The sequence below is a fragment of the Diprion similis genome, chromosome 8 (genome assembly GCF_021155765.1).
Source record: "Diprion similis isolate iyDipSimi1 chromosome 8, iyDipSimi1.1, whole genome shotgun sequence".
NCBI classification, from domain to species: Eukaryota; Metazoa; Arthropoda; class Insecta; order Hymenoptera; family Diprionidae; genus Diprion; species Diprion similis.
Genome location: NC_060112.1, coordinates 13136619 through 13164199, shown reverse-complemented (window position 1 = coordinate 13164199; position 27581 = coordinate 13136619). Strand labels below are relative to the sequence as shown.

Sequence of the window (27581 nt, the reverse complement as noted above, 5' to 3'; positions counted from 1 at the left end):
ACATTTTTATTGTTGCGAATATTAGTGATTAAAAATTGGAGATTGAAAACAGTATTTACAAGAGCTCATAATTTGGATATTTGTGTAAAAATAATGAAGCCTTTTCTCACATGCATTAAAAAAACTACACAAAATAATTTAATGGTTCATCCGAATTATCCATCGCATATATCCCTATGCATGAAGTTTTTGATAAAATCAAACAGACAATTTAACGTTAGCTTTAACAAGGTGGTGGACTTGTCTGGCTTCGCCAGTCAAACATTTCAATATTATATTTGACAAGCAATTGCATATTAAACTGTACATGAGAATAGGAAGAGAGCATGTAAATTCAACAATATTAGTTCCAAAAGTGGGTTATGCCGAATTTACGAGCTGCAAGACGAGTTTTTAAATCATTTAGAGAAATACCAAAAGAAAAAATACATTTTTCCCAGTGGAACAACCTGATTTCCTGACTATTACAGGTTTTCCCGGTAAGTCACCACCTTGTGTAAATCAATCAGAGTCATCTTCCCGGGAATTACAAATAAACTATTTTTATTATAATTTGCAAATTAATGATACTAATAATCTGTCAATAAAAACTAGTCGAGCCATAATTCATAATAACATTGACATTATAATATAATCTACTGTGCAATTCATAAAATAGAATGAAATTGAGGTATCCACATTAATTACAATTTCTAATAGTTGGATGATTTCAATAGAGAAAATTGTATTAAAGTTGTAAGTCAGTATTAAAAACGGAAGCTATCACTGTAGTCCACAAAATTAAATTGATAAGATTGTATGACTAGTCACTGTTATTCTGATACGTCAACGCTCACTTACGAAAGCTTTTCAATCATCTCTCTTTTGGCTAATTGAGCATAGTAATTGCTGCATTATATATAAATCACATCATTCCCTTTTCCAAATAATCGTTTTATTGTTGGCTGGCATGTCGAAAATTTCAATCAAATGAAGCCCATTTTCATTCGCTAACTTCTCCAAATCTCTAATATCCTTCAAGCCCCACTCCGGATTTCGTGCTTTCAACGATTCATCGAATCTTACATTACTTTCTGGTGATATAATCCCATCAATTTTATATGGTCCATAAGTGAATAAAATTCCATTCTGCTTCAAAAGTTTACCAGCATTCTTGAAAAGACCGATGCTACACGCGAGTGGAGAAATGTGAATCATGTTACAATTATAAATGTAATCCAAGCTGTTTTCTAGAAAAGTTTTATCCCCCCAGCAGTCACAATTTGTAGTTACATCGACTAGGACTGGAACCTGAACATTAGAAAACTCTTTAGTATGGGCAGCTATGCTACCCAAAAGGTCAGTGTCAACCTCAGAAGGGTAAAATGTGACTTGAGGAAAGTATGGAGCAAAGTGAGCGATGTGTTGCCCACTACCAGAACTGATCTCCAGGAAATTTTGATTGGAGCCGGAGCGGATGTACTCTCGCAAGACAGAGAGAATCGGTTCCTTGTTACGATCAGCTGATGGGTAGAACAGTTTCCTAGCAGCTACCGAGCTAGATCTGTACCAATAAATGTCAATGTATGAGATAATTTTCAATAATTTTCATGCTCGTGTTACTAATCATGTGAATTACATAAGCATTTTACGAGTTATTAGAAACAATCATTGAGGTTCTTCCTTACCTATGCGTAGCAGCAGATTGGATAATATTCATATTTCGAATTTGCCTGATAAGTTGCATTCAGCAGTGTTTTAATATAAGAATCTGAAATATCATATTTTCGTTTGTCAATATTGCTAAAGAAGTTGTTAAAGTTAAAAAATAAGTGAAATATTTGATTGACTTTTAAGAGATTACAAAACACAATTCACAACTCTACACTATCCTGCAGGAAATATTACCTGAAATGAATCGTTTATCCAAATGTTTCTCTGATTAATCTATCTAACAATAAGAAAACTTCATGTGATTGAAAATATCGTGAGATTTATTGCAGGACAATCAAATCTCGTCTCATTCTTACGATAGGTATGTTAAGATCTATGTAATTAATTACATAAATACAATAATGCGCCATTTTAATTCACATCGTCTTTATTGTTGATAGACTTATGCTGTCAATTTTCAACTCACTCTACCAATACAAGAAAAACAAACTTTTTGAGCTTCAACTAATGAACTTATATGTCAGTCATAGTTTACATTAATAAGTAATTCTTTGTAAACCATGATACATACACATATGAATCTGATTTGTTGGTCGTCACTCATCACATGAGGGAGGATCCATCAATAAGACTTAAAGCTATCAGCATTTTGATTTGTTAACTTGTAAAGATTCTCTATTTATATATCTATAATCTCTATTTTTACTAGCAGAAATTTCTGATAGTGGAACATTAAACATTTGAAAAGCGATTCAACTTACGATTCTGTGAATGACTGGTTTGTCAATACCTCCCTGTGATAATTGTCTACTCTATATCACGACTGAACTATGACAGTATTGACAACTAGGCATGAATTAGTGAATAAATAATAATATAATTTTATCAATATCCAAAATAACCACGTATAATAAAGAAATAAATATTACAATTTTTATCTGTCTTGATTTTCGATTTATCGATGCTTGTTGTATACTGAAAGAGAAACTTAAATTCCTTTACTTTATCTGTTTACTTAAAATAGTACATTATTGATATTATACTGAGAATTTTTGAAAATTTAATTGACTAAGATATTAATATCCCATTAACGAATTGTATTACTAATTTTCCCCTCAGTTTCAATTGCTGTCTTCACTCAACGGTTTTCCACTCTTCACAGGCTTGTCTTCATCTTTTTTAGACTTTGCTAGATTCCGGATATACACAGAATGACCAGTCTTCTTCAAATGATCAAATAATTTATTCTTGGTTGGAAATTCTGTTTTGCATACAGCACAACAGTGATCTAAATCCTGAACGTCTTCTCTACGAGACCCTCCTCTCTTTTTTCCTTTTTTGTCCTTGGATCTGCTCTCATCAAAGCCTGACTTCTGAGTTTTTTTTGCTTCTTTCGCTTTTTTACCTCTAGACTTTTTTATTTTTTGAGTTAATAATTTGGAATCTCCTTCAGAGCTCAAGTCAGAATTGTCAGAATCTACTTGGTTTCCATTAGTAAAATTCTTACTCATTTCTTGGACAGTTTTATTTTTGTCTTCATCTAATTTCTCATCGCCAGCGATGCGGGCACTCACTTTGACATCACTGGAGACTTTTTCAAGATTTACTTTTTTTAGATTCTGTTTCTTTCGCTGTTTCTTGGACAACCCAAAATGAGCATCTAGTTCTTGCTCATCATCGGTTGTTTTTTCAAGAATAACTTTTTGAACATTTTTACCTTTTTTCTTCTTACTTTTGCGAGATTTTTCTATAATATGTAACATTGGGTTATCAGGTTCGCTCTCTTCGTCTGATATCAATTCAGATTCAGGAGTCAGTATATCTCTGTCATCTTGTATTTTAGATACTCCACTTGCTGCATCAAGAAAATCTTCCATTTCTGGGCCTGTGGCTAGTTTAACACTTTGTTTTTTCAAAATCTTACTTGTATTTTTTTTACTTGTAGAGCTCGATTCATTATCCGAAACCCTTTCTTCATCCGATGTATCTGGCTGGTTGCTTTCCACATTCACATCAGTATTCTCACTAGGGTTCATCAAGAAATCCGGCATTTCTGGTCCTGTTGCCAATTTAACACCTTTCAAATTTCGATTTAGTGAAGAAATATTTCTGTTTCTACCTAATTTAGAATCCGAATCAGAGTCTGAATCGTACTCTTCACTACTGCTTTCAGAGTCTTCATTTTCATCAGCCAATAAGGAGGCTTTCATGGTTGAAACATTATCTTTATGCTTTTTAGAATTTTCATGATTGGTAAATGCCTTCTGGGTCTTGAATATTTTGTTGCAAGCAACGCAATACAGGGTGTTATTATCCAAATTGTCAGCTTCGTCAGAATCTGCATTTGAAGTTAATTCCTCTCCAAACTCTGCAGCAAGATTCGCTTCAATGACCTTTAAATCTTTCTCGATATTAGAAAATTTCGACCATTCTGACTCAGTATAACTTTTCATCTCCTGTTGTCTTCGAATCAGTTGTTGCTTTTTCCGTTCTTGTGCTTTTTTGGTATTTTCTTTAGCTCTTTCCGCCAACATTTGTGCATGTGCTTGAACTCGTTTGTCACGCTTGCGAACAAATGCGACAAGGTTCCTAACTTGTTCGTTGCGCTCTTTTTTAGCTTTATCTCTAATTTTTTTGTTTTCTTTTTCTACCAATCGTAAAACTCGTCTATTTGGAGTATCACGAATATCGTACGGATCTAGCCAAGCAAATGACCTCTTAGTCGAATAGCTTTGCCAGTATGCATAAAATTTGTGAACATCGTCATATGAGCTGGTGGAATTCCCAAAACCAGGTACTTCATCGTCTGAATCTTCTTCTTTACAAAACTCTGAATCTTCGGCAATCAGTTGTTCGAAAACTTTTTCATAAACTGTGTAAAATCCTTTTTCGTCATCGCCATAGCCCTTATAACAGCTGGTGGTGAAGTATTGGAACAAATCAATTGAATCATCTTTGTAATTCTCTCCTATCCCTCCTTTTAAAATGGCTTCTCGGTGATTGTCATACCAAGCTCGTTCTTGTGGATCACTCAAGACCTCCCACGCTTGTTGAACGATTTGAAATTGCTCTTTAGCATCTTCAGGATTGCCGAGATTCTTATCAGGGTGCCATTTAAGTGCTAATTTTCTGTACGCTTTTTTCAAATCATCGTCTGACGCATCTCTCGAAACGCCGAGTACTTCGTAGTGGCATTTCATACTTTCTAGTTATTCATATAACGATGTGAAGGTATGTTGGAAATTTTACCAACAACTGAAATCTCTTCTGATGAGATTATTGAAAGCAATAAGCAAGAACACCAAGGTTCAGATATCAGAAATTCACTTTCGGATAAAATTAATTATTTAATACCTTCAGGATTACAACACTATACTCAGTATATCTTTCAAATGTGCCATGACTACTAAACCAAATCCTCGGTGATAGAATGTCCTAGCAATTCCCTGAAAAGTAAAATGCATCACAATCAAGCAGTCGGTCAATGGCTTTCCACGTACCATGAACAGAATAAAACGAATTAGATTCAAACCAAAAATTGTTATTGATTAACTAACATTTACTCAATTCAAAGTCTAATTGCATTTACAACTTGCACTGTTCCGCTGTGTTCTGCTCTTTTGTGCTACAACGGAACAATAATTTTACATGTGCCATATAAACATAATTACTGTTCCGGTGCAGTACAACCAAGTAGAACAAGGCAAAACAGTACAAACTCAAAAGGCTACAAGATAAATTTGACGATTCAGAGAATAGAATATACAACATGAGTTGTGCAGAAAGTAATATTGGATGAGGTGGACTAAATAATAGCTTCAAATGTTAAGAATTATTATCTACTCATGATTTGTGGCTTTAGAATTCATAACTAATTTTTCATTCAATTAACCCGCAAAATAATGTTTCAGAGTAAATGGTCTGTACCTTAACTTGAGTTGGCAAATACCGTTTCAGATTTGGTGTTTCGTTGTACGAGAGAATATTTTCAGAACCTCGGCGTTGATGGATAGACGGTAAATGATTATCTCGACATATCCAGGCACACAGTATATTATGTGTAAAAGAAAGAGAAGTTTTCTTTTCGAGTTTCGACTTACAGTTTTCTAGGTTATGGATACTTAAAATTTAAAACGATACAACGGCGCCCAGTAAATATCATAAAGTGCTGCACTAATTGTAGAGTGAATCGTTACGTCTATTAATAAAGGTTAAAAAATTCTATACTGAGCTTATGCGCCAAAAGTCCTAGCTTACCGTGACATATGCATGTAACGTGCGAAATTTGGCGCCGAAGTCATGCGCGTGTGCTCTGTGGAACTACGTATGCCGAGATCACAGACCCTCCAAGATTGCCAAGGTTTTTCCGCGACTCAGATCATGGTCAACGTCGAATAGACTTGTTTATACTTTCACACTATTATTACACCATGTGCTTTATCTTCGGAAAATCACAGAAAATTTTCACTTTCCAATAATTATTTAAGCGGGTAATACGATTTCCGTTTCACAAGCAGAAAAAATCAACATTCGATCATATTGTGTTGTAACTTTTTGAGAAACGTCGTTGATTCAAGCATCCATAGCACTTTATCATTAACGTCATAGTTATCAAAATTTGACTGATGACTTCAGTGAGGATCTCCACATGGTTGATGATCAGTAACTGTGGCAACCCCACAGTAACCCTAAAATCAAGGTCAGTGGAACGAATCTTTGGTACGAACGGTACGAACAAAAACATCAACACCGTCGGTAATGTAGTTTGTTACTACATTTCTACACTATTAGGGTCGTGCTGCGATCGTTTTCGTTTGAGTATTTACATACTGCGCGATCACAAATGACGATTCGGAATACGGATATTAATTGTATCTCCCTACGCGATCAGCGTTGATCAATTCTGTTTATAATACTGTAATTCATGTAAGAAAAGGTTAGCAAAATTTTGAGTATGTTAAAGTATATAAAATAGCTGTCGAATCTAACCTCCACAGTATTGTAACCTTGTTGCAATTTCCAAATTCAAGAACCCATACGAATATCAATTTCCAGATTCATAATATTAAATAAATTCAATTATAATTCTATCACTGAAGTCACCTTGTGACGAAAAATGGTCCACTCAAAAGTACTTTATGTAATGTTTTGTGCTTACATTTTATAGCCTTGATAATTATCGTTTGATTTAATAGTATTTCAATTTCTGAATTATGACAATGAAACTGAAGTTGATTATTCTAAAGATAAGTTATAATTCCTATACCAATAATAGTCAAGACTTTATGTGTAACTTGCGACCAACAAGTTTCTATGTTGTTTCTATGTTCTCTTGTCTGTATTTTGTACTTGTCAGTAAACAAGAATTGAATTGATGAAAAAGAACTTATCAAATCTTACGAGCTGCTTCTTACTTACTGTATCAAATTCATAATGTGTGCATCTCGCTGTGTCATGTGGTATTGTCTACCAGTTCAGCAGATGTTGCTAATGTAAAACTTTCATACTTTCACCATCCTTCATCTAATCAGAATCACTTTTCAACCAATTAGCCAGTTTACAAAAACTGATATGAATATTAAGACATAATAAATATGAACAATACTATTGATTTCCAAAATCCTCATTCACTTTCAGTACTGCATATATATTTACACATTTTACAGACCATTGGCTGAAAACATACAAGCGTGGTAATTAGGATGCCTGGGGGAAGGCGAAACCCTGGAGGTCGTTCCAACAATAGTAGTCGATCTCAGCTCAACTCGAGTGGTGGATCACACGGAGGAAACGGGGGTCCAAATAGTTTTGGCGGAATAGACGATAAAAAAATCAGTGAAAATTGGAGTAGTCGTCCTCTTGCACCCAAACACGTACCTATCCCTGTAGTTCCTGTCGATGGACAAATGTCCTTCGAAGCTTTATCATTGGGTATTTCTACTGTAGCAGTTGGTCTTCAATTACTTAATTTGTATCGCACTGTATGGTGGCTACCACAATCTTATAATGAATATACCATGGTAAGCAAAATTGAATTGATTCATTTTTTGCAGGTTTTCCAAACTGCTATTTCATATTTTTTGAAACTGCAAAGCTCAATTCCATTTGTTTATCAAATATTAGATAATAATATTTGTAATCAATGCTGATAATGATAAAATCGTATCACATATATTTCAGAACTTCTATTTGATAGATCCGTACTTACTAGTTTTCATTGGCACGATGTTAGTACGCCGACTAGTTTATGCACTGCTGCGGAGGTTGGTTGATGCCACAGCGCCAACACGTTGGTTACCTACAGCTCAAAGAGCAATGAGGTACTGTCATAACGTGAATTTTTATCTTCATGAAGATTTTTCAGAAATATAATTTCATTTCACTTTTAGGATATGTCTCCTGTTAGTCGTGATAAGTGTCCTTTGCTGGTGTCTCTACTATATGAGCAAAAATCACAATTCCATGAAAGTCTTCTATCTCTGTTATCCGTCAGTATAATTGTTTACACGCAGACTTGATTAGATTGCTGTTAATAGTTGAATACTGAAATTTATTGTATTTCACTTTTTAGGAGCATATCCATATACTTTCTGATGTTTGGCGTAAGTATCGGGCCATTTTTTGACATTTCTACAGCCCCTTTGTACATCAAGGAGGATCGTAAAACAAAGTTTGTACTTGGTAATGATCTAATTATGATGAATAATGTAATACTCACTCACAAACAAAATTTAAATATTGAAATGAATTCAATTCTGAGTTGTTCAGCTATGAATTTCATTACTATTTTACTGTTATATTAGTTCCACAAAAACTTCTCACTAGCATAGGTCTTGATGATTACACAGATAAGCCTTTGCATAATTGTTCGCTGAGTGCATCTGCCATCAGAGCTGAGGTATTGAGCTTAAGGTCAGACTTCAATAGGCGCTTGAAAAGAGCATTATTTGCATCTTCTGGCACTGCCTATGTGTGTGGGATCGCACCCATCATATTTGTTCCTCCGCACCTACACTTCAATGTTTCGTGGGTAGTACAACATATTGTACTCTTCTGGCTGGGAAGGCTCAGTGCACACTTTGCTCAGGCATATCCTGTAAGGTATGATCGTAAACTCTCTTAAACTTGTTTTAGACTTTATCTATCCCGCGGTAATAATAATACTCTGTTTCTTCAGCTAAATATGAAAGCTAAGTTGCTAATATGAAATGATTAAATGTTTCAGAAACAAAGATCATTTTTTTCAGGGACATTTTTATAAAGAAAAAATGCGAATACAGTAGAATTGTGTGACTTAAAATTGAAAATATTTTGGAAACGGAAATACAGACTAAAGCTTTAGAAATTCAATTTGAAGAATATGTAAAAATTTCATTGCAATTTGACATCATTTTTCATCCTTCAACTCATTGTTATATACCCAAACATCAATTTTCAAAAGTCTCGGACACAATACTGAATCTTCTGATGTTTCATTACATTTTCTTCCGGATTCAGACCACTTCCTATTTCAAATGGTACTTTATAAATGTGACGAGAATTTTATTCCATGCAGGTATTGTGATGTGCTACATAGAGCTGCACTGCATCTTGGACGATGGACTAAAGTTGAGGGTCGCAATAACCATATACCAACACAATTGTGGAATGATGCAGTCTTGTGGCCACACGGTTCTCTTGTGAAGCATAATAAAGAGCTATACCGGTCAGATGGTCTTTGTACTGCTGCAGAACCAGGGAATTCTAGTCACTACAGGTTTCATGTACGTACAAAAAATAGTCACTTTCATATTTATCAATTACACCGATACTCAAAATTACTTGTCTTGATCGTACATGTGTAAAAATGGCATTTTTTGTGTTGTATTCAAATCTAAATTGTAATTTAATGTAATTTTCAAGCATTTAGGAAGCATAACATTTGCATAAGTCGCAAACTAAAGCAAATATACTGTGTTCACAGGCATTGTTCAGTAATCCAACGATGCTGATTTGCTCATTACTCGGCCTACAATTGTCACTGGTTGTTGTACAATTACTAGTTCTTTTGCGTACTATTGAATGGTACCAAGTTCTTTCAATGACATTATTGTTGGTAACGAATTATTACACGTTGTTTAAATTGGCACGGGACTATCTAGTATGCTGGAAGGTTTACCGGGCTGAGCAGCTAGTTCAAGAAAAAACTCAAGCTGCCATAAGCAACGTTGCTCAATAGACTGTCACTACGTAATTTAAGTTTATGTGATCTTTTGATACTGTGCATGAATTATATTTAGTTAACTTATTAGACGTTTCGACGATGAATAATACAATGCTTTTTCAAAGAAAACTCCTTTCATACCTTACTACCTTTATCCTATCACAACTTGTAAAAGTAGGTCTACTCTCACAGATCCGAAAACACCAAACATCTTTGAAGCATTTCACAGACTCCGGATACACCATAGAAGCCTTTTGTCACAGACAAGGATCTTTCTCCATTGCTAGTCAAAGACATGGGTTAGTGCTTCCTTCTACTGCACGGACTTGGCAAACCAGAACCACGTTCCTATTTTAGACTTGGGCTCAGAAGCCAAAGCTGGAAGCTCCTAAATTAGTTAATTTGACAGTTAAACTGCAGACTAAGGCTGTAGCCGTGGCTGTCTGTCAGGCTGCGTTTTCTCAGGTACAGTTCCCGGAAGCTGCTGTTGCAGTGCAGTACAACTATTCGAGATGAATGCACGCAGTTTGTTGAAATCTATCCGATATCAATTTGCCAGAAATGACGTCCAACTAAAAGACACAGACACGTTGAAATTTAACTACAACGATTTAATTAACTCGAAAGCTTATAAAAAATTTACAAAAATCCAACAAAAGAAAAATACAAGATTCAAAGTAAAATATAAAATTATACAAAATTTATCGGTTCTGATCCTTACTCAGCTAAATGTTTAAATTTTCCCTAACTATATATTTCGCACATTTCTAATCTACTGACTTATTATATCACCTAAGTCCCGTGCTATTGTGGACTATGCAATACGTTTGACTCTAAGATCAACTTAAGCGCTGTGCTTGAAAATTCATAGAATTGACTCTACTCATTCCAAGCTCGATTTCTAGGTGTACATCGTCTTTAGTTTTTTTATTTCAAACTATTAGGTAATGGGTATAGGCCTTATAGGCCATGTCCCATGTCGTCTTTACTAAATATGATAGTGATAACACGTTGCGAGTCAGATGAGCGCTCCTCCGCACGCCCACAGACAACTTATAGGACTGCTAGTCGGACCCTTCGAGGCATCTCTATTTATACCGCCGGAATGTAAGTTTGTTTCGTGACGTCGGCGAGCCTCGGCCGTTCTCGGTGTCTTTCGGCGAGCCTCGGCAGTTCTCGGTGTCCGTCGGCTCGTTGTCTTTTGCCGAATGAGCGGCTCAGCCAACACTGATGGCTTTCGAGTAGGCATACCAGCTGACCCTTACAAACTCCATAACACTATGCGTTTATCTATATAAATCTAATTCGAATTTAGTCACTAGCCATATAACGTATAACATTGAGTAGCGATGTCATGGCGTCAACTGAAAACGAAAATTTAGATTCCAGGACAATTCCAGAAGCTTCTGTAAAAATTATTGAAAATTATTGAATATAATTGAATTTTTGATAATGAGATAAATTGGTTCGGTGTTAAATCAAAAAATTGATATAGCTGTTTACGTACAGAGTGAGTTGCTAACGACTGCATGGTCCGCTTGCTAATGCATTCAAGGCTGCATATTACTAATGAAATGTCAGTTTTAAATAAAAAATGTATTATGTCAACTTTTCCAGAATAAATCATAATATTCCAAGACTTCAGGAGCAATTTTGATTTTCCAGGACAATTCCAGGATTGAAGGATATTCAAAAAGTAGCAGACACCCTGCACGTCCTATCTCAATGTACATGCATACAACTTTTTAAATGTGGGAAAAAGAGTAATCTTATTCAACTGGGAATAAATTTATTATTAAAATTTGATCCAAGAATAATAGTAACGGTAACAAAATAAAAATTTAAATTATTTAAAGATGGTAAATATAAAATTAGCGTTAATAACTAAATTCACAATAAAATCAATAAAGTAAATTGGTATCAACAAAATAAATTGATATCAATAATAAGTGATTGTTAGAATATTTAGTAAATGTTGAATATGGAATGATGTTATAATACAATCATATATTCTAATAAGTTCTTGGAAATTCAAATAACAATACAATGTAACAGTAATTATTTATCACTAAATACGTTTCAGAGATAATTATTTCGGGTTTCCCAAATTAATAAACGCGCAATAAATTGCACTGAAAACAATACATAACAAAAATATTCAGAGTCAAAATAATAACTTTAAAATAAGATTTAATTAATACACCTGGTATGACTTGTCACTGGCATAATTTTTACGAAATATTCGTATTAGAATTTGCATCTTCATAAAAATTGGATTAGAATTGAAAATATTAATAATAAATTACTCTGAATAGTGAAAAAAGGTGGATTGCAAGTCAATGATTTTTAACGTAAAAGCCACATTATACATACAATGAGCAAAATTGATATCTGTGATCACAGGCAGAAAGACATAGGCTAAAGAAAAATTGGATAATTTAAAAATATTTACAGAAGAATGGTATAACTTTTAAATTGTTTATTTTGTTCAAAATCGAACCACTAATTTTTCAATTTGCATGTGATGTAACATCTGTTCCATTCATTTACATCACTCTCAACAAGTCACCTTCAGCAGCATTTATTTAACCATTTTGGAAGCATGGTTCATATTAGCGGTGAAAAACTAATGCAAAAGTTTAAGAAAATTGGCTTTGGAAATATCAGGGAATTTTATACTCAGATTTTTGTCCCCACCCTGCCTTAGAAAATTCGTTATTCCTTTATATCAAAAATAAACTCTTTTCTCAATTGAATCTCTCCTCTCGCATACTAAATTGAATTATTCGATAGAAACAGCTACTGAATCAAACTATTTAGTAACAACAAGAGCAGTGACCTTAGTTACTTGAAGCTGCCTGAATCACTCATATTGCTCGTCACTCAGTTTTTTCAAGAAAAAAAAAAACAAACTTTCAGTCTATAACATAAAGATTTAACGTACCACACTGAGCGGTATGGTTTTATTACGTGGCATAACTGTTACTAATGTGTCACCGAGAGACTGGGAAAGTTCATGCCAAACAAACTTCCCAATAATTGGGACCTCCTCTAAAGGTGGTCGAAAAGCTACGAGCATGGTCAGGGACAGACCATCCTCTCCGTGACCCCCAGCATATTCTACAGATAGTAAACCATGTGGTCTATGTTGCGGCACGTCAGCTCCAAAAATTTCCTAGTGTGAAAAGATACATGCAATTAATGTCAAGACCAAGTCATTGCACATAATCTTTCAACTGATAACCAAAGTTTGGAATCTTACCACCATAAATTTGTGCAGCGTAGAATGAAGATTTCTTCTCGGGTTTATTTCACAAATCGGTAAATGATACTCAGTGCGTTCTGACAGTAGTACATGCATTCGGTTACTATAAATGGAGTTATAAGAAGATGTTAATTAGCGCGTAAACAACTCGTGTAGTTCAATCACACTTGACATGCATAAGAATTTATAACAATAAATCTTACGTTGCTTTCTTTTTTATGCAAACAATCAACTTCAAATAAAGTCTGCTGTGAGGATTGGCTATAGGAAGCATTGGAGAATGCCATGGCGGATTGAGGCCTTGTTTGTACTCTCTAACTCTATGTATCAATGGTATGATATCATATGCTCTAAGCGACAACTCCTCGACATTTTGAATCCAACAAGCCTGTAGAGATTCTTCGTCAGCTTGTTCAGGAGTCTTTAAGGCACCACCAATTACATTTCCAGTCATTACAAATCTGAACCAAGAGCCAGTCGCACATTCGACGATTACCAATGATTTTGGTTCAACGATAATTCCCGTCTCTTCTAGAACCTCTCTTCTAAATGCCTCTGTCAATTCCTCGCCAGGCTCAACCCTTCCTGCTGGTAGATACCATTTGCCTGCGCAGGAGGCCTTTGCCTCCTGCATCATCAATACCTCATCGTTATCATTAATTAGTACTGCTGCGACTACATATGTCACAGTTTTTTGACAAATTGGAACATAGTCAGAGCTTGCAGTGGGTTGAATTCCTTTGGCTTCTGTGAATGAAAGTATTATATGAGTCAAGGTCGAGAGGCTTTTCACTAAGGCTTCGAGTGTACAAGTAATTTTGTGTGATTCCAGATGATTTCAAGTGATTTCAAACGATTTCAATTGATTAAAAAATACTACATGTGATTTCTCGCACTTCATATGATTTTATGTAATTACATATGTCTTTGCAGGATTTCGAATTGATTTTATTTTATTATACATATATATTTTGACATGATTTTATATTGATTTCGGAACGATTTCGTGATGAGTATGGTGATTTTCATGCAATCTCAGTGTGTGCACAATGAATTTCACACAAATTCACATATCTCAAATGTAATTTAATAGGATTTGATAAAATTTCATGCTATTTCACACCATTGATTGTGAAGATGAAAAAAAATCACTTTTCCTTTTTAAAGATTTCGGATTTTGTATAAAACTTTGTCTTGCATCTCTTAGCATTTCTGAGATATTTGCCTGGGATGACTATACATACCACCCTGTATGAAGCGCTCTAAAAAATGAAAATTCAATACATTTGGGTAGGTGTTTATTGTAACTGCAGGACTCATGCGTCTTACGATTTCAAAGATCTCGGTATGAATCTAATGATTTCAAAGCAATTTTGAAATCTTTTTGGATGCATTCGAACGATCTCAGTGTAATATCGAGATGATTTTGACAAGATGTTTGATGATTTCGGATGATCTTACAGAATTGCAGCTGATTTCAGCTGAATTCAAGTGCTTTCATTTGCAACATACTGTGATTTATTTCTTATTTCGAGCTATTTCTAACTAATTTCAATGTAGGGTGTAAAGCTGATTTAAAGAGTAAATAGCACCTCTGTTGAAATACACTCAAAACAAGTATTTGTCCATTGCGGATATCTGTAATTGCACCAATAATATTATGTTAAAAACTAGGCACTACTTAGTGGTGCAATTAATAAAGGATAATCCTAAAACTTGCAAAATTCGCTTTTCTGCAATTCTGGTCATTCTGGTCATTCAGGGACCTACGATTTCAGAAGTGCTATTACACGAAATAAAATTTTTAATTACAGATAGAGTTTGCATGGCTTCAACATTTTTATAGGATAAATTGAACGAACGAAACCAGGTGAATGACCTCTAGTGGCACGCTTTTCCGATTGCTAGTTAGATTCTTGAAACATGTTCTGTATAAATTCTTCGCATCCTTACCTATTGACTCATTTTGTTCAGCAAGAGTAAAGTCGCACAGATCATCGTTGTCATTTACACTTTGTCCATTTAGCACTAGCCTAATCTTGTCCTCTATCGTATCAGGCATTTTATTATAGCTAACGCTTGTTAATACTTCCGTTCGCAATTAAACTATACGTAACGATTCATAACTGTCGTTGACTAAACATGCTGCTCCGTGTTATCCCCCACCATCTGTATACACTTTTGCAGCACACGCGTCGGATTCCGTCGGAATAATTCAAGGCACATTCTCTTCCGCAAACCAGACGGGAGGGGATAACCAAACATAACGCCATGAAGACATCCGAGAAAATATTTCAAACATATTTCATTGAAACACCAGAATTTTACGTAAAAAGAAAAGCAAGTAGGTTTCGAAGCTAATCTTCAACGTAACTGAATAGTAAGCACATATCGATTACCGACGCGTATACGGTCGTTCTTATTGTCACACAAGCAGTAGATAATACATAGCGAAGTGTCACTGCACTGATATATGTATATATATGTATATTATACTAGCGGCCTTCGAGTACAATTGAGTAGCCGAAACAAAACAAATCACAAACATTGACAATCGATGTTGCAGCTACAGGTGGTTGCAACACGAATAAGTAATTAAGGAACTGCGTATGCTCAAAATTATAGATGTGACATCAAAATTCTATACGCTGCTCCTAGCCTGTTGTCTCGAGGAATGATCAATTTCGGAGGTGGAGTTTATTATTTTATGTCTGTAACATAAGGGGTGATAGGGGTAAACAAGTCCTCCTAATTCTGTTACGTAATTTAAGTACAGCCCCTCATATTGTGGATGAAACTGACATGGTTTGTGCCTTGCAGCTTTGAGTAGGTAAGGCCAGGTAAGGCGGGTAAGGCGATTGAAAGTGTCCGGCCTATAGAATCAGAGAGAATGTAGGACTGCTACCTTTTTCGCTCTAGCAACGTCATTAGAGAGAGAAGGGTAACCACCTTTCATCTTCCTTCGCTTTCTAGCAGGGAGACACTCCGCTTGCAGAAAGGCCTATAGCTCCCCTACTTTGGCACATCCTCATATGGGGTATAGCCAGAAGGAAGAAGAAGAAGAAGAAGCTCCCCTACTCCATTCTTATACTCTATGGTTCGATAGTACTTTGCATGCATTGCATGCATTGTTGCATGCTGCTGCAGCGTAGGCCGAATTCACGGCAAAATTGGGCTTGATTGTCGCATGCTGTACAGCGTAAACTACAATGTGATTCGTATATAACCTGGATTGATGCATTAGTTGATATGTTAAAATACCGCCGTGGTGAATACCTACGATAACCAGAGAAATAGTCATTATTGCACGCTAATCGGAACGTGTATGGTGTTAATGGGCTCGGGTTAATCAGAATTACACATATTTTTTTACGCCAGACATACATTTCATTTGCCGCAAATCTGTTCATCTGCCGCCGCACTGAATATTAGACCATTACGTGAACATGCGGCAGAATGCTATATCAACGAAATTCGGAATCTAGTAACTTTTGTTTATTTCGTTCCGTTGTTCCATAATTCATCGTATGGGCGGCACTCGCATGGCCAAGGCCCACTTACCTGCATAAAAATTCGGTCAGAGGTAACCATCTTTAAATTCCCCCGTCAATGCTCACAGTTTTGCCCACAGGCCGTATTGACGTTCATCACGTTCATTCACACCAGGCCCCGATGAATCAAGCGCCTGTGTGGCTGATTATCTCTTCAACACCTTAGAGCATATACAGTATATGCTCTAAGTTCAGCACACGTCGTTTCTAGTGCTTCAGGCAGCTCCAGGGCATTTTCAGACTCCCTCTGATGGCTTTGCTCTGGGGCTGCGTCCCGCGCAATAATGAGCCAACATCATACCTAGGTGGCGCCAAGTCAGGATTCAGGGTGTTCTACAGAGTGTAAGTATATAGTAGCGCGCTCTTTGAAAAATTTCTGAACTAACAACGCAAAGCTAAGCAGAGGCATCACTAAAATTCTCTGTAAATTTCCATAACTTTCCAAACTTTCTTGTGCTCTGAAAGAAGCGCAAAGGAAAGGGACGAGTTTATTGGCAATAAACAGGGGATGCTCGTTGAAATTTTGTATGAATTTATGTGATATAAGTAGTGAAATTTTAGCAACGGATCCTGAAAAATGTCGTCGCCGGATAGCACGGTCATTTTTGCTAAACTAGAAGCACTCAAGGATATTAGGTTTGTACAAGATGCACGGGAAACAACACTTATTATTTTGCGTTTATTGCACGAATCTGAATATCAGAAATGGATGCCTAAAAAGATGACAAGTACGGTCACTAGTTCGAAAAAATCATGAATTGTCATTCAGTAAATGCATTATTGCTTATTTTTCGTACTACATTAAACCGCCCTAATATTCACTTTATTTATAAACTGATAAAATACGTCATTCCGCAACAACCAATCAATATCCACTGTTAACATTAACACCAACTTCACGTTCTGATTTAAAAAATGCTCCATTATACACGACTATGTCATTGTTTATAAATAAATTCTTTACATTAAAATGCTGCAATTTTTTGTGATTGAATTTTATAAAAATTACACATCAGATGATAATTATCAGCATATATCCGTCTCAGAAAAATATTGGTTGTAATATGTTCACTAATCATTTACACTATGCTCAGTTTCTGTTGGGAATTATTTGATACATTTTATTCTTACATCTAATTCAAACCAAATTTAAAGGTACTGATGTATTTTGTAATTGCATGCGGAATTCTCAGGTCAAAAACACTGCAACTTGAAAAAATGAAGCAAAGAATCATTCAAGAGGTGGAGCAGACAGAACAGGAGGAAAAGTGCTTGACAGAATATAAGCAGGAAATGGAGCTCTTAATGCAAGAAAAGATGGCACACGTCGAAGAACTCCGACAAATTCATGCCGACATCAACGCGGTAAAAAATTCATTTTTACATTGAAATCGATTCTATTAGTTTATTCTGTTGAAAAATCAATGATATTTGAACGGCCACAGATAAAAACAACATTTTTATATGTGTTCACATTATTTTCATTTCTGCAATGTTTCTTTCTGCAATTTCTGCAAATTAACTGGATAGTTCACAACAAACGCAATATTATTTGATTAACTAACGTATTTATACTTATAGTAGAATATTTCTGATCACACAGAAAGCTTAGAAATTTGAAACAATATGGCAACCCTGGGAAAAATAACAGTTGTAGCAATTCGAGTGACATGTTTAAATCATTTTTCACTTGTGGTTGAAGCTAATATCCGTTTATGTGTTTTCTAAAATCAGATCTAATTCAATGGTTGTCTTATTTTGCTTCAGTCTCCGATTTGATGGTCTTAAGTTTTTAAAAAGATGATCCAAATGATTAAATGGATAATATCTTTCGTTCTTTAGATGGAAACAGTTATAAAGCAAGCTGAAGATGCTCGCAACAGAGCTAGAGAAACAGCAAAATTAATCCATAACAATGACTACCAACCGCTAAAGCACGACATCGATAGAATGCGTAGAGAATACTTGGGACTTGAGAGACTACCAGAGCTCTATGAAACGGAATCAGATCTTATTTCACCTGAGTAAGCAGATTTCTAACTGTTAAATTACTTGATGCGATCCGGAATAGTTTTGTAAATTTATTTTGTAATCTACATTTCTCAACTCAGATTGACAATTTGTAACTCAACCATATGCAAAGTGAGTTGCACGATCATGATTTGAGAATACGGAAGATAAATCAATTTATTGATCTGCAAAATGGATTAATGTATGTTAAGTATGGAATAATGAAGAATAATGAATAATAATTATAATTGTGTAGACGGTTTGCTCGTAGCTATTTTGACCGCCCCCTGCAAAAGGCAGAGTGGCGAGTTGAGGTGAGGGGTGATGATTTGATGCCTCCGTTGAGCTTACACCCCCATCCCAGCCACCAAGGAGGTCCAACTCCGTTTTTAGCTCCACAACCACTGCAGGGTCCTAGTAAACCAGAGCCTAGGCCTTTGCCTCCAGCCCCTGGGCCCCCAGCTCCAACATTCAGGTACCACTGGTATATCTTCACTTTCGCATTACATATTCAACAGTAGTATACAGAATGGGGCAATATTATATAAGACGGTTCATTGTATAATAAATTTTTACTTTAACAAAATGCCTTTGGATCATTGAATTAGCAAAGTAAAACATGACTTGCAAAGAATACCAATAGATTTTTGAGATGCCTTGTGGGTGTGTACGTAAATTTTCACGTCACAAAGTTTAAGGCATTGTTAATTTTTTTGAATTTGTAATGTTTGTTGTAGCAATATTATTTGTATTGAAAAAAAATTATAATAGTGCTCTGTTCTGTATTTTGTAGCAATATTTCTAATTTTCTTAAATTTTTCTTTTCAGGCAACAACCTCCACCAATGAAATCGTGTCTGTCCTGTCATCAACAAATTCATCGAAATGCACCGATTTGTCCTTTATGTAAAGCTAAATCACGTTCACGTAATCCTAAGAAGCCTAAGAAAAAAGACTAACGTGTAGGTTGAGTTCATCATTAGCTTTTGATCCTACAGCCTGCAAGCATCATTTCGAGGAAATATAATCACTTCATAATAGTTATTTTCGTCGCAAGTGCGCATAAAATAGGTATTTCTTCTTTTATTTCTAAACTCACACAAGTCAAGAAATCCTTGTATGCGCCCATGCAACGGGTTCTACCTTCTGTGCTACCCTTGTCAAAAACTACAAAGTAGTCGAATTGTCGACTGAGGTAGCACAGAATAAAATTTCAAAAATAAATTTTTCTTTAAATCGCTGATCCAGTTTCGAACCTGTGTTTTAAATAACCGAGCTTATGAATATAACTACAGTATTTTAATTTACTATGAACTTCATTATTTGGTCGAATTCACATTTACACAAATGTAAGGTGAGTCAGTCAAACTCCAGGAATCTGTGGAGCTTAGTTGATCAATGGATGCTGTAGAGACAGACCACATTGAAGCAACGCCAATATTGATATCAGAGTGAAGTTTTGATGAAAAATTAATTTTAAAAAAATAAAAAAATAAACAAATAACAAAATTATTTAACGGTTCAGTGTTGGCATTGTATATGAAAATACAAACATTGTCAACGACAACTACAAGTGTTCAGATGCTGCTCAAACTGGCAATGAGAGTCTTGTTCAATACAAAAGTTTAGTCGGAAGTATTTTGAGAAACCAATTGGCATCTAAAGAAAGTAAAATTTGACAACAGATTCAATATCGTTCAGTGTTACTAGTTTGTATCATTACTTAATTATCAGAGTAGCCAACTATCACATAGATCTAAGATGGAAGTTTGCATCAATGAATGTGTAAAAGCTCCTTATTTACGACGATATCAATATTGATGTACGTCGCTTCAATGTAGTTTGCCTAATCACTCAACCGATTAGCTGTGAAGTGGCGCCTATTGATCAAGTAAGCTCCTCTTCTTCACTGAATATGTACGGACTCATCCTGTAATCACAGGATATAGACTGAAAGAAAGTCCAAATCAGATACCCAATTAAAGTTATTGTGTAAATAAATTTTATTTTAGATAGCAAAATAAAATTGAGCAACTTTGAGTTATAGAACAGTAATTTGTTGAATAGATAACAGACCCAGTGATTCACACTCTAGTTCACTCTTTGATAATCCTTCGATACATAGCGTTCGATAATTGTACCGTATTAGTTCGATTTGTTCCATGCAGTTACTTGCAATTGATAAAGTATGCATGGTGAAAATTCGAGCTCTCTGTACTCATCGGAGCAAAAGTACTAAAACCAGCTATTCAGACAGCTTCCGAATAGTTTATAAAACACGTAATGACTGTGAAGATTCAAAAGCCTAAAATGTGAGTATACTTGAGTGTATAGTAATAATTAGCTTGATCGTGGTTCATCATTAGTAGTACACAAGTTGTTACACTGTTGAATTTATGAATTACCATGTACATTATTGCAATTTTATATGTACTTTATGCAATATTATGTGTAATATTGCAATTACAATCTTGAGACTAGTGTGAATAACCCTTTACTATTAGATATCTTATTTAAGGAACATCTTTGTATCATGAAATTTATTCAACCCCTGTTGAAATTGAATAGGTAGTTTCGGAGTTTGTTAGTTGAAGAAAGTCCGAATTACTTCACTACATAATTTGAATCAATTCAGTGATAATTGAAAAGTAATGAATCGCACAAATAATGTACTGGAAACTATTTACTTTTGAGTATGTTATATCCCTTCTCTGCCACGATGTATTCACTGACGACTTCAATGAAGTTACTTAGTTCTATGACTTGTACAACAGCCAGAAAATTTTTTAGTCCATTCTATGAGTCATGAAATTATGGAATAACGTGTGCCATTACGTTAAGATATAGAGAAAAGACGGAAAATCAGGCTAATCTATTAATCATGATACATAATTATAGTTTGAAATTGTAAGACCAAATCATACGGCGTTAACTCGTTGTTATATGTATAGGTGTCACATTTTATTCTGTCGCCATTTTTGCCTACTGCTTACAAAAAAAAAACAAGAAATTAACGTTGCTGTATCAATAGGAATAAAAATTCAACACATCGTACACTGGATTTTAAATGCAACTAAATTTGTACCTCTCTTCTAAATTGTAACAAATGGAACACATGTTGTCGACAGAATTGGTAGATTCATTGGGCATAGAAGTAACAACACTGTCGAATATTAATTTAAATTTGTGCAATTAAAAATATTTTCCTAATTACGGATTCTCCGAATATTGACCCGAATTTGGGAACCCCATAGACTGAGCAATGGATTTTTATTAGAGATATAGTAAATCTAAGTTTCGACTTATTATTGATGTCTGATTTATATTCGTATAATATTCTACTGAATTTGTTTGTTCTTCTACAACGTAAAATTAGATAATGTGGTAAATGATAAATAAAAATTTTACTTATAAATATTTCACGTTATTAGTGTGATCTATGTATAAGGAATAAGTAACAAAAATCAAATCTACCAAATTGTATTCAAGTACTCCATATTCATTAACATTTAAAATATAAAATATTACATTCATGTCATCAGTTTTTAACGTCGGATTGGCAAGATCTGTCCGTGGATTGAAATATTTATTACTATTCGCATTTGATTTTTCACGGTTGTAATTTAATACTTATATATTGAAATTATTTAAAAATTACGAGTATATAAAATATGAAATGTATCGCTTAATAATAATAAAACAAAAATAGGTACCTAAACTTTATCAGTTAGAATCACATATGAAATGGATGTTATCTGTTGAATAATAATTCCAGAAAGTAAATATAGTTCTCATATATTGCATTGCCACGCAAAGTACATTAACTGGCTAACTACAACTGTAACACGCTATGGCAATTGATCACTTTTCCAGTAGCAATGTAATACATGTTCACATGAAAGTGTTAGATTGGAAACACACGAAATAATTCACAGGATTTCACTTTGTAGACCTAAATCTTCAATTTACTTTTCTAGTTTTTCATCAATAACATCATCTCATTACTCTAGCCTGCCATAATTAAACAAGAGGGTAGCTTGCCGTAGAAGCAATTCCACAATGGTTATTCTTATTTCGGGCCATCTTGATATACCCTTGATCGCCCCAATCACCACCCCAACTGTTCTTGACGAGCCAATAATCCATGCCATTTTCATCAGTTCCATAACCGACAGCCAAAACTCCATGGTCCAGGTTATTCTCGGAGCAATCAGCTTCGTAATAAACACCTGAAAGAATAAAAATGTTTCAATACTGAGTTCAATGAAAAATTGAAGTGGAGCTAATTCGCAATTTGGTATTAGTGATGACCATGAGAGATACAATTGACTCTGTATTTGAAAAAGTGTTCACCAGTGTCAATTTCAATTAATTCGAGTATTTTCTTTCATGAAATTATGAAGAATTGATTACCTTCAGAGTATAACTGGAAGCTTTCATGGGAAGCATCAATGGCAACAGAAACTGGCCCAATGGTAGCAATAGCAACCTTCAACTTTTCTTCATCTCTCTGAGGAACATCTACAAAGCCAACATCGGTAGCTCCATTGTTGCGAGGGTTATAACTGTAATAGAAAAGTGGACTTGTAAATATATTAGTTCTCCGAAAAAATCTCGTTATTGAAATTTTTTGTTGGCAGGCCAGTTACATGTATACATACATGTATATAAAAGAAAAACTCGGTATAAGTTGTTTACAGTATGATAAATAGATTACTTTCTTTGTGAATATTAAAATTATTTTACGGTATAAAATTGGTGCAGGTCTATCAAGTTTTCCCAGATTAATACTAACAATTGTCATCAGGAACGAAAAGGCTGAATAAATTAAAATAAAATGTTAGTAATAGTAATTAGAACTGCATCACAGCGATTGACCTTTTTTCATATTTTCATAAACGTTACAACCAGAATTATGATCTTTGTAATGAAAATAGAAAAAACTAATACTCACAAATACCTGAATCAGTCTAACTACAATCGATAAATCTTTGCAATCCATATTAGTAACCATTTTGAGGAATACCTTAGTAAACATCAATATAATATCGATTTATAGAAAAAAAATTAATTATCTCTGAATGAAAATATTGTAGCATAAACTTACAGCAGATGTCACAAAGCAGTTATACATATATGTTCAAAGTTTGAGAACTTTAATCATAGCAAGTATTATCATTATAATTACCGGCACGAATCATCTTGTGCCTCATATGGGTAACTCTTCTCAGTGTCAATCCCCTTGTTGTCTTTGATGTACTGGAAGGCTTGGTCCATCAGGCCACCATTGCATCCATTGTTACCATATTTGCCAGAACAATCGACCAAATTCTGCTCACTCAAAGACACTAGCACTCCTGTTTTTCTGAAGTGTTGACCTTCCAAGGCACCAGTCTGTATGAATAGATTTGATATACTCGTTACTATAATAACTGTAGACATCTTTCACTCTTCAAAATACATTACTCCCATACATTTGTTTTCTGTAAGACTTTATTATTTAAAATTATAGCTTGATGTTTAAAAAAATAAGAAACAACCTATAAACAGGTGATAAAATCAGAAATTTATCCGTAAATTGTAATGCAAATAATATTAAACATTAAACATTAGTCGAGAAAAACAATTTCACGTAATAATCAAGCTATTAGTTGAAAATGAAATATTTAATCAATAATTCTTTATCGTCTCACTAGCTTTTAGTATTTTAACTCCTTTCTGATTACTATATCATATATCTTTTACCTATCAAGGTCTCATGTATCGATACATGTTACTAAAATTTGTTTATTCCAATCTTCTATAATTTCAATGTAAAATTATGAAAAGGGAACTTACTGTAGAGAACGCCCAGCATGAACCACACTGTTTTTGATTCTTCACAGCAGTTACAGCTCCCTCCTCCCTCCAGTCAAAAGATTCCGGGATTTTAACATTTGCAGGTGGGATAAAAGTGGCACCAATTGGCCGCTGAATGTTGGATTGCTTTAGTGATTTGATAGACTTGTTAAAGCCATTCATCATATCAACGAATTCGTGATGAAGCTATAAGAGTACAGTTATGGATTATATATAGTATACAAATAATGCTATTTTATAAACAGATATGCATTTTGATATATACAAGTAGTACAATCTATAGAGAATATACATCTAGATAATTTAAAAAGATATCTCAGCAAAGCACTAACCAGGTCTCCAAACTTGTTAAGTTCCAATTTGTACGAAACAAGGCCCATTTCATACTTGGCATTATGTTTGGCAACTTTGTGCTTATTGTCCATGAAGATTTTCATTCTGAATTTTTCCTCTACATTGTTTTCATACCTTTTCCTATGGGTTAGCTGTAAAAAAATATTATTGATGTTACAAGTTGACAGCTGTGTAATAATCGTGACTGAGAATACAGTGAGGATAGATAATGTTATAAATAATCGAAGGTAAACTACAGGTATAAACTTAATATTTATTGTTTTTCATTCGTTGTTTCTCTTGGCGCAGCACACAAAATTTTTTGTATACCTCTCGGTATCAGAATTTCATTCAGTAGCGTCCACCACCTTAGTGAAGTCTTTCTTAGAACAATAAAGATTGGCCAATAATTTCTTTTAATATGAGTACTACTTTATATTATAATTAAAGTATTACAAAGTTGGTTAAACAATTACAAGTGAAAACAAGATAATTGTTCAATTGTTTCTTGAATCGACTTCTTGTTAAATGTGTGAAGTACTAGTGATATGGCTTGAAATTAGGGACGGATACACAAGGCAATTCACCTGAGATATAAAAAAAACTACTAAACATTACACTTGTGACATGTTAAAAAAAAATTTTCTTCTTTAACAAGTTGTTTCCCATTGTTTCAAATTGCATTGCTGTTAGTCCACCACTTTCAAAAATAGGCCTAGTGGTTGATTACAGTTATTTTAGTACATATATTGATTACCTATTCACTAACTCAAAAAGTAACGCCATCATGATAGTATAAATATAAACTACGAATCAACGATAAGTAATTACGTTAAAACATAAGTGGTCATGAACATTGCTGAAGAAAGGTAATAAATTTCGACAAAATGAGGAATTTTTGTCAATTGGGGAGTTTTACGCTTACGGAAGTTTACATTGAATTCTATTGGGAGGTAAAAGAAAAAAAAAACTCGCCATGTATATTACATAACTTTAGAACCAGTTTGCAGGGATATAATTTATATTACTGCAATTCTAATAATCATAATTCCAAAATAGGCATAGAAAAAGGAAAATTTCGTTATGTTAACATTATGAACTTTAACTTCAATGAACATCAATTTTTTTTCATTAGAAACGCACACCACGAACATAATAACAATTATCGTAATAATATGGCAACCAATCACAGATCTATATCGACTATGCCAGAAGAAAAACATCTACATTGACACAAACGGTACAGAACAAAAGTGTCGTTTAATGATAAAAATATTATAGCAACTTTGAATGCGCAGTATCAGCTGTTCGCATAGATTGCCTCAAAAGATATGGCAAAAAAGGATAGAGTAAGAAAAGGTTACAACTATGAAAAGTTTGCATATATTCACGCACGCACGCACACACACACACACAAAAGTTGCGAGGGGATAAATCATGTTAACTTTTGTATACGTTACCTTGAAAGTGCCCCACTCCTCGAGAACAAGGTCAAAGAAGGAAATTGCTTGGCTAACGGCAATAACACCCACCATAAAGACGAAAAAAACCTTCATGATTAACGCAGTTTACCTGGAAATATCATAATACGGTTATTCGAATTTTATTGAAAAATAATCACCGATGAGACGTCCGCAATTACACATATGAAAATTAACACGCATGAAACAAGGAACGCTGTGGCATCAACGATAAGTTATTTGAACGGAATTGTTGAAAGCCACAGTTCAATATCAGATATCACAATGTCGTATGATTCACATCTGCGGTTTGTCCGTAAAAGTTAACAACGCATTAAACGCTCACAAGTGGCTTTCACAACACGACACTTCTTCTTTGGTTTTTTTTTTTTTTTTGTTGTAATTTAGAAAACAACTTGTATCCTTACGCCATCTTATAATTCGGATTCAAAACAAAGTGACGCTTTTAGCTCTCACAATCAGTAAGTTCTGCCAACCATACAACGAGAGGATGTTACAGCTTGTATTGACAAACGCAATGAATTGACAAATTGGAAGGGAAAAATTAAAATATCAATTACATTTACAATGGCGCAATCGAGTAGGAGCAGAATTGAGATAGAATAACGGTATTTGTAGCTGTTAATTCGGTCAGAGATCAACAATTGTGGGACAATATTATTTTATTATAACAATGAAAAATGCTGATATCATGGCAATATATTATTTCATGTACAAAATTATTATGTAGTAGCAAGTGATGTACAATATATTCATAGGCCTTAAGTTACATACCTAAAACAGGACCCCAATAATAAAAATGAATAAACTATTTACGACGTACGTATAATTCGAGAAGCTATTGGGTCAGATTCAATGCCATAAGAATATCTCAGATACAAATGATGAGAATAGTAAAATTGTTAATTTTTAAGTAAAAGATTAAAGTATTTATCGAATAATTAAAAATATATTATGGTTTTAGATGAATATATTGGAACTCACCAATTTACTCGATTACTATTTAATGCACAAGTCACGTCCGCTCAACGTGCCCGTCGCTCAACAACTGGCACAATTTATACAGCACAAAGCAGTATTTACAAACCTTACAGACGTCCTACTTCAGCCAGTACCTAGAAGGTCACATGACTACTTCACGGCTACATGATTGGGCTATTTATTTGGAGTAACCCACGTGACTTGGTGAGCTAGCCTATCAACGCCTCCTGCCTCGATGTTGAATCA

The 27581-nt window shown here is 34.5% G+C and overlaps 6 protein-coding genes across 10 annotated transcripts; 2 read left to right on the top strand and 4 right to left on the bottom strand.

Annotated features, from left to right (window-relative positions):
* Nucleotides 1-284: 284 nt before the first annotated feature.
* Nucleotides 285-6126, bottom strand: LOC124409423 (methyltransferase-like 26). Its single transcript, XM_046887023.1, has 3 exons — nt 5911-6126; nt 1668-1750; nt 285-1543 (listed from the first exon to the last, which is right to left on the bottom strand). Exons 2-3 carry the CDS (start codon nt 1724-1726, stop codon nt 910-912), a joined length of 693 nt encoding a protein of 230 aa, XP_046742979.1. The 5' UTR covers nt 1727-1750; nt 5911-6126; the 3' UTR covers nt 285-909.
* LOC124409418 (dnaJ homolog subfamily C member 21) lies at nt 2063-5851 on the bottom strand. The gene is made up of 4 exons (XM_046887014.1): nt 5581-5851; nt 2854-5099; nt 2691-2820; nt 2063-2640 (listed from the first exon to the last, which is right to left on the bottom strand). The coding sequence occupies exons 2-3, from the start codon at nt 4851-4853 to the stop codon at nt 2775-2777; spliced, it is 2046 nt and encodes a 681-aa protein (XP_046742970.1). The 5' UTR covers nt 4854-5099; nt 5581-5851; the 3' UTR covers nt 2063-2640; nt 2691-2774.
* A 308-nt stretch (nt 6127-6434) lies between the features above and the next one.
* LOC124409419 (transmembrane protein 39A) lies at nt 6435-10017 on the top strand. Of its 3 annotated transcripts, XM_046887016.1 has the most exons (9): nt 6461-6583; nt 6780-6787; nt 7322-7673; nt 7834-7973; nt 8043-8141; nt 8225-8334; nt 8502-8754; nt 9209-9416; nt 9617-10017. In XM_046887016.1, the coding sequence occupies exons 3-9, from the start codon at nt 7356-7358 to the stop codon at nt 9869-9871; spliced, it is 1383 nt and encodes a 460-aa protein (XP_046742972.1). In that variant the 5' UTR covers nt 6461-6583; nt 6780-6787; nt 7322-7355; the 3' UTR covers nt 9872-10017. The 3 variants fall into 3 exon arrangements, with proteins under 3 accessions (XP_046742971.1, XP_046742973.1, XP_046742972.1); XM_046887015.1 differs by lacking the exon at nt 6780-6787 and having other exon boundaries at nt 6435-6589; nt 7320-7673; XM_046887017.1 differs by lacking the exon at nt 6780-6787 and having other exon boundaries at nt 6459-6579; nt 7320-7673.
* A 2277-nt stretch (nt 10018-12294) lies between these two features.
* On the bottom strand, nt 12295-15401 carry LOC124409421 (8-oxo-dGDP phosphatase NUDT18). The gene is made up of 4 exons (XM_046887019.1): nt 15075-15401; nt 13325-13868; nt 13119-13224; nt 12295-13031 (listed from the first exon to the last, which is right to left on the bottom strand). Exons 1-4 carry the CDS (start codon nt 15181-15183, stop codon nt 12792-12794), a joined length of 999 nt encoding a protein of 332 aa, XP_046742975.1. The 5' UTR covers nt 15184-15401; the 3' UTR covers nt 12295-12791.
* A 1663-nt stretch (nt 15402-17064) lies between these two features.
* LOC124409422 (zinc finger C4H2 domain-containing protein) lies at nt 17065-20104 on the top strand. Of its 3 annotated transcripts, none has more exons than XM_046887022.1 (5): nt 17065-17308; nt 17866-18037; nt 18515-18696; nt 18954-19166; nt 19511-20104. In XM_046887022.1, the coding sequence occupies exons 1-5, from the start codon at nt 17250-17252 to the stop codon at nt 19638-19640; spliced, it is 756 nt and encodes a 251-aa protein (XP_046742978.1). In that variant the 5' UTR covers nt 17065-17249; the 3' UTR covers nt 19641-20104. The 3 variants fall into 3 exon arrangements, with proteins under 3 accessions (XP_046742978.1, XP_046742977.1, XP_046742976.1); XM_046887021.1 differs by having other exon boundaries at nt 18939-19157; XM_046887020.1 differs by having other exon boundaries at nt 18939-19166.
* A 957-nt stretch (nt 20105-21061) lies between these two features.
* LOC124409420 (cathepsin L) lies at nt 21062-27405 on the bottom strand. Its single transcript, XM_046887018.1, has 8 exons — nt 27339-27405; nt 26334-26445; nt 24873-25025; nt 24520-24726; nt 23870-24075; nt 23095-23246; nt 22662-22910; nt 21062-22463 (listed from the first exon to the last, which is right to left on the bottom strand). The coding sequence occupies exons 2-7, from the start codon at nt 26427-26429 to the stop codon at nt 22702-22704; spliced, it is 1023 nt and encodes a 340-aa protein (XP_046742974.1). The 5' UTR covers nt 26430-26445; nt 27339-27405; the 3' UTR covers nt 21062-22463; nt 22662-22701.
* Nucleotides 27406-27581: the final 176 nt, after the last annotated feature.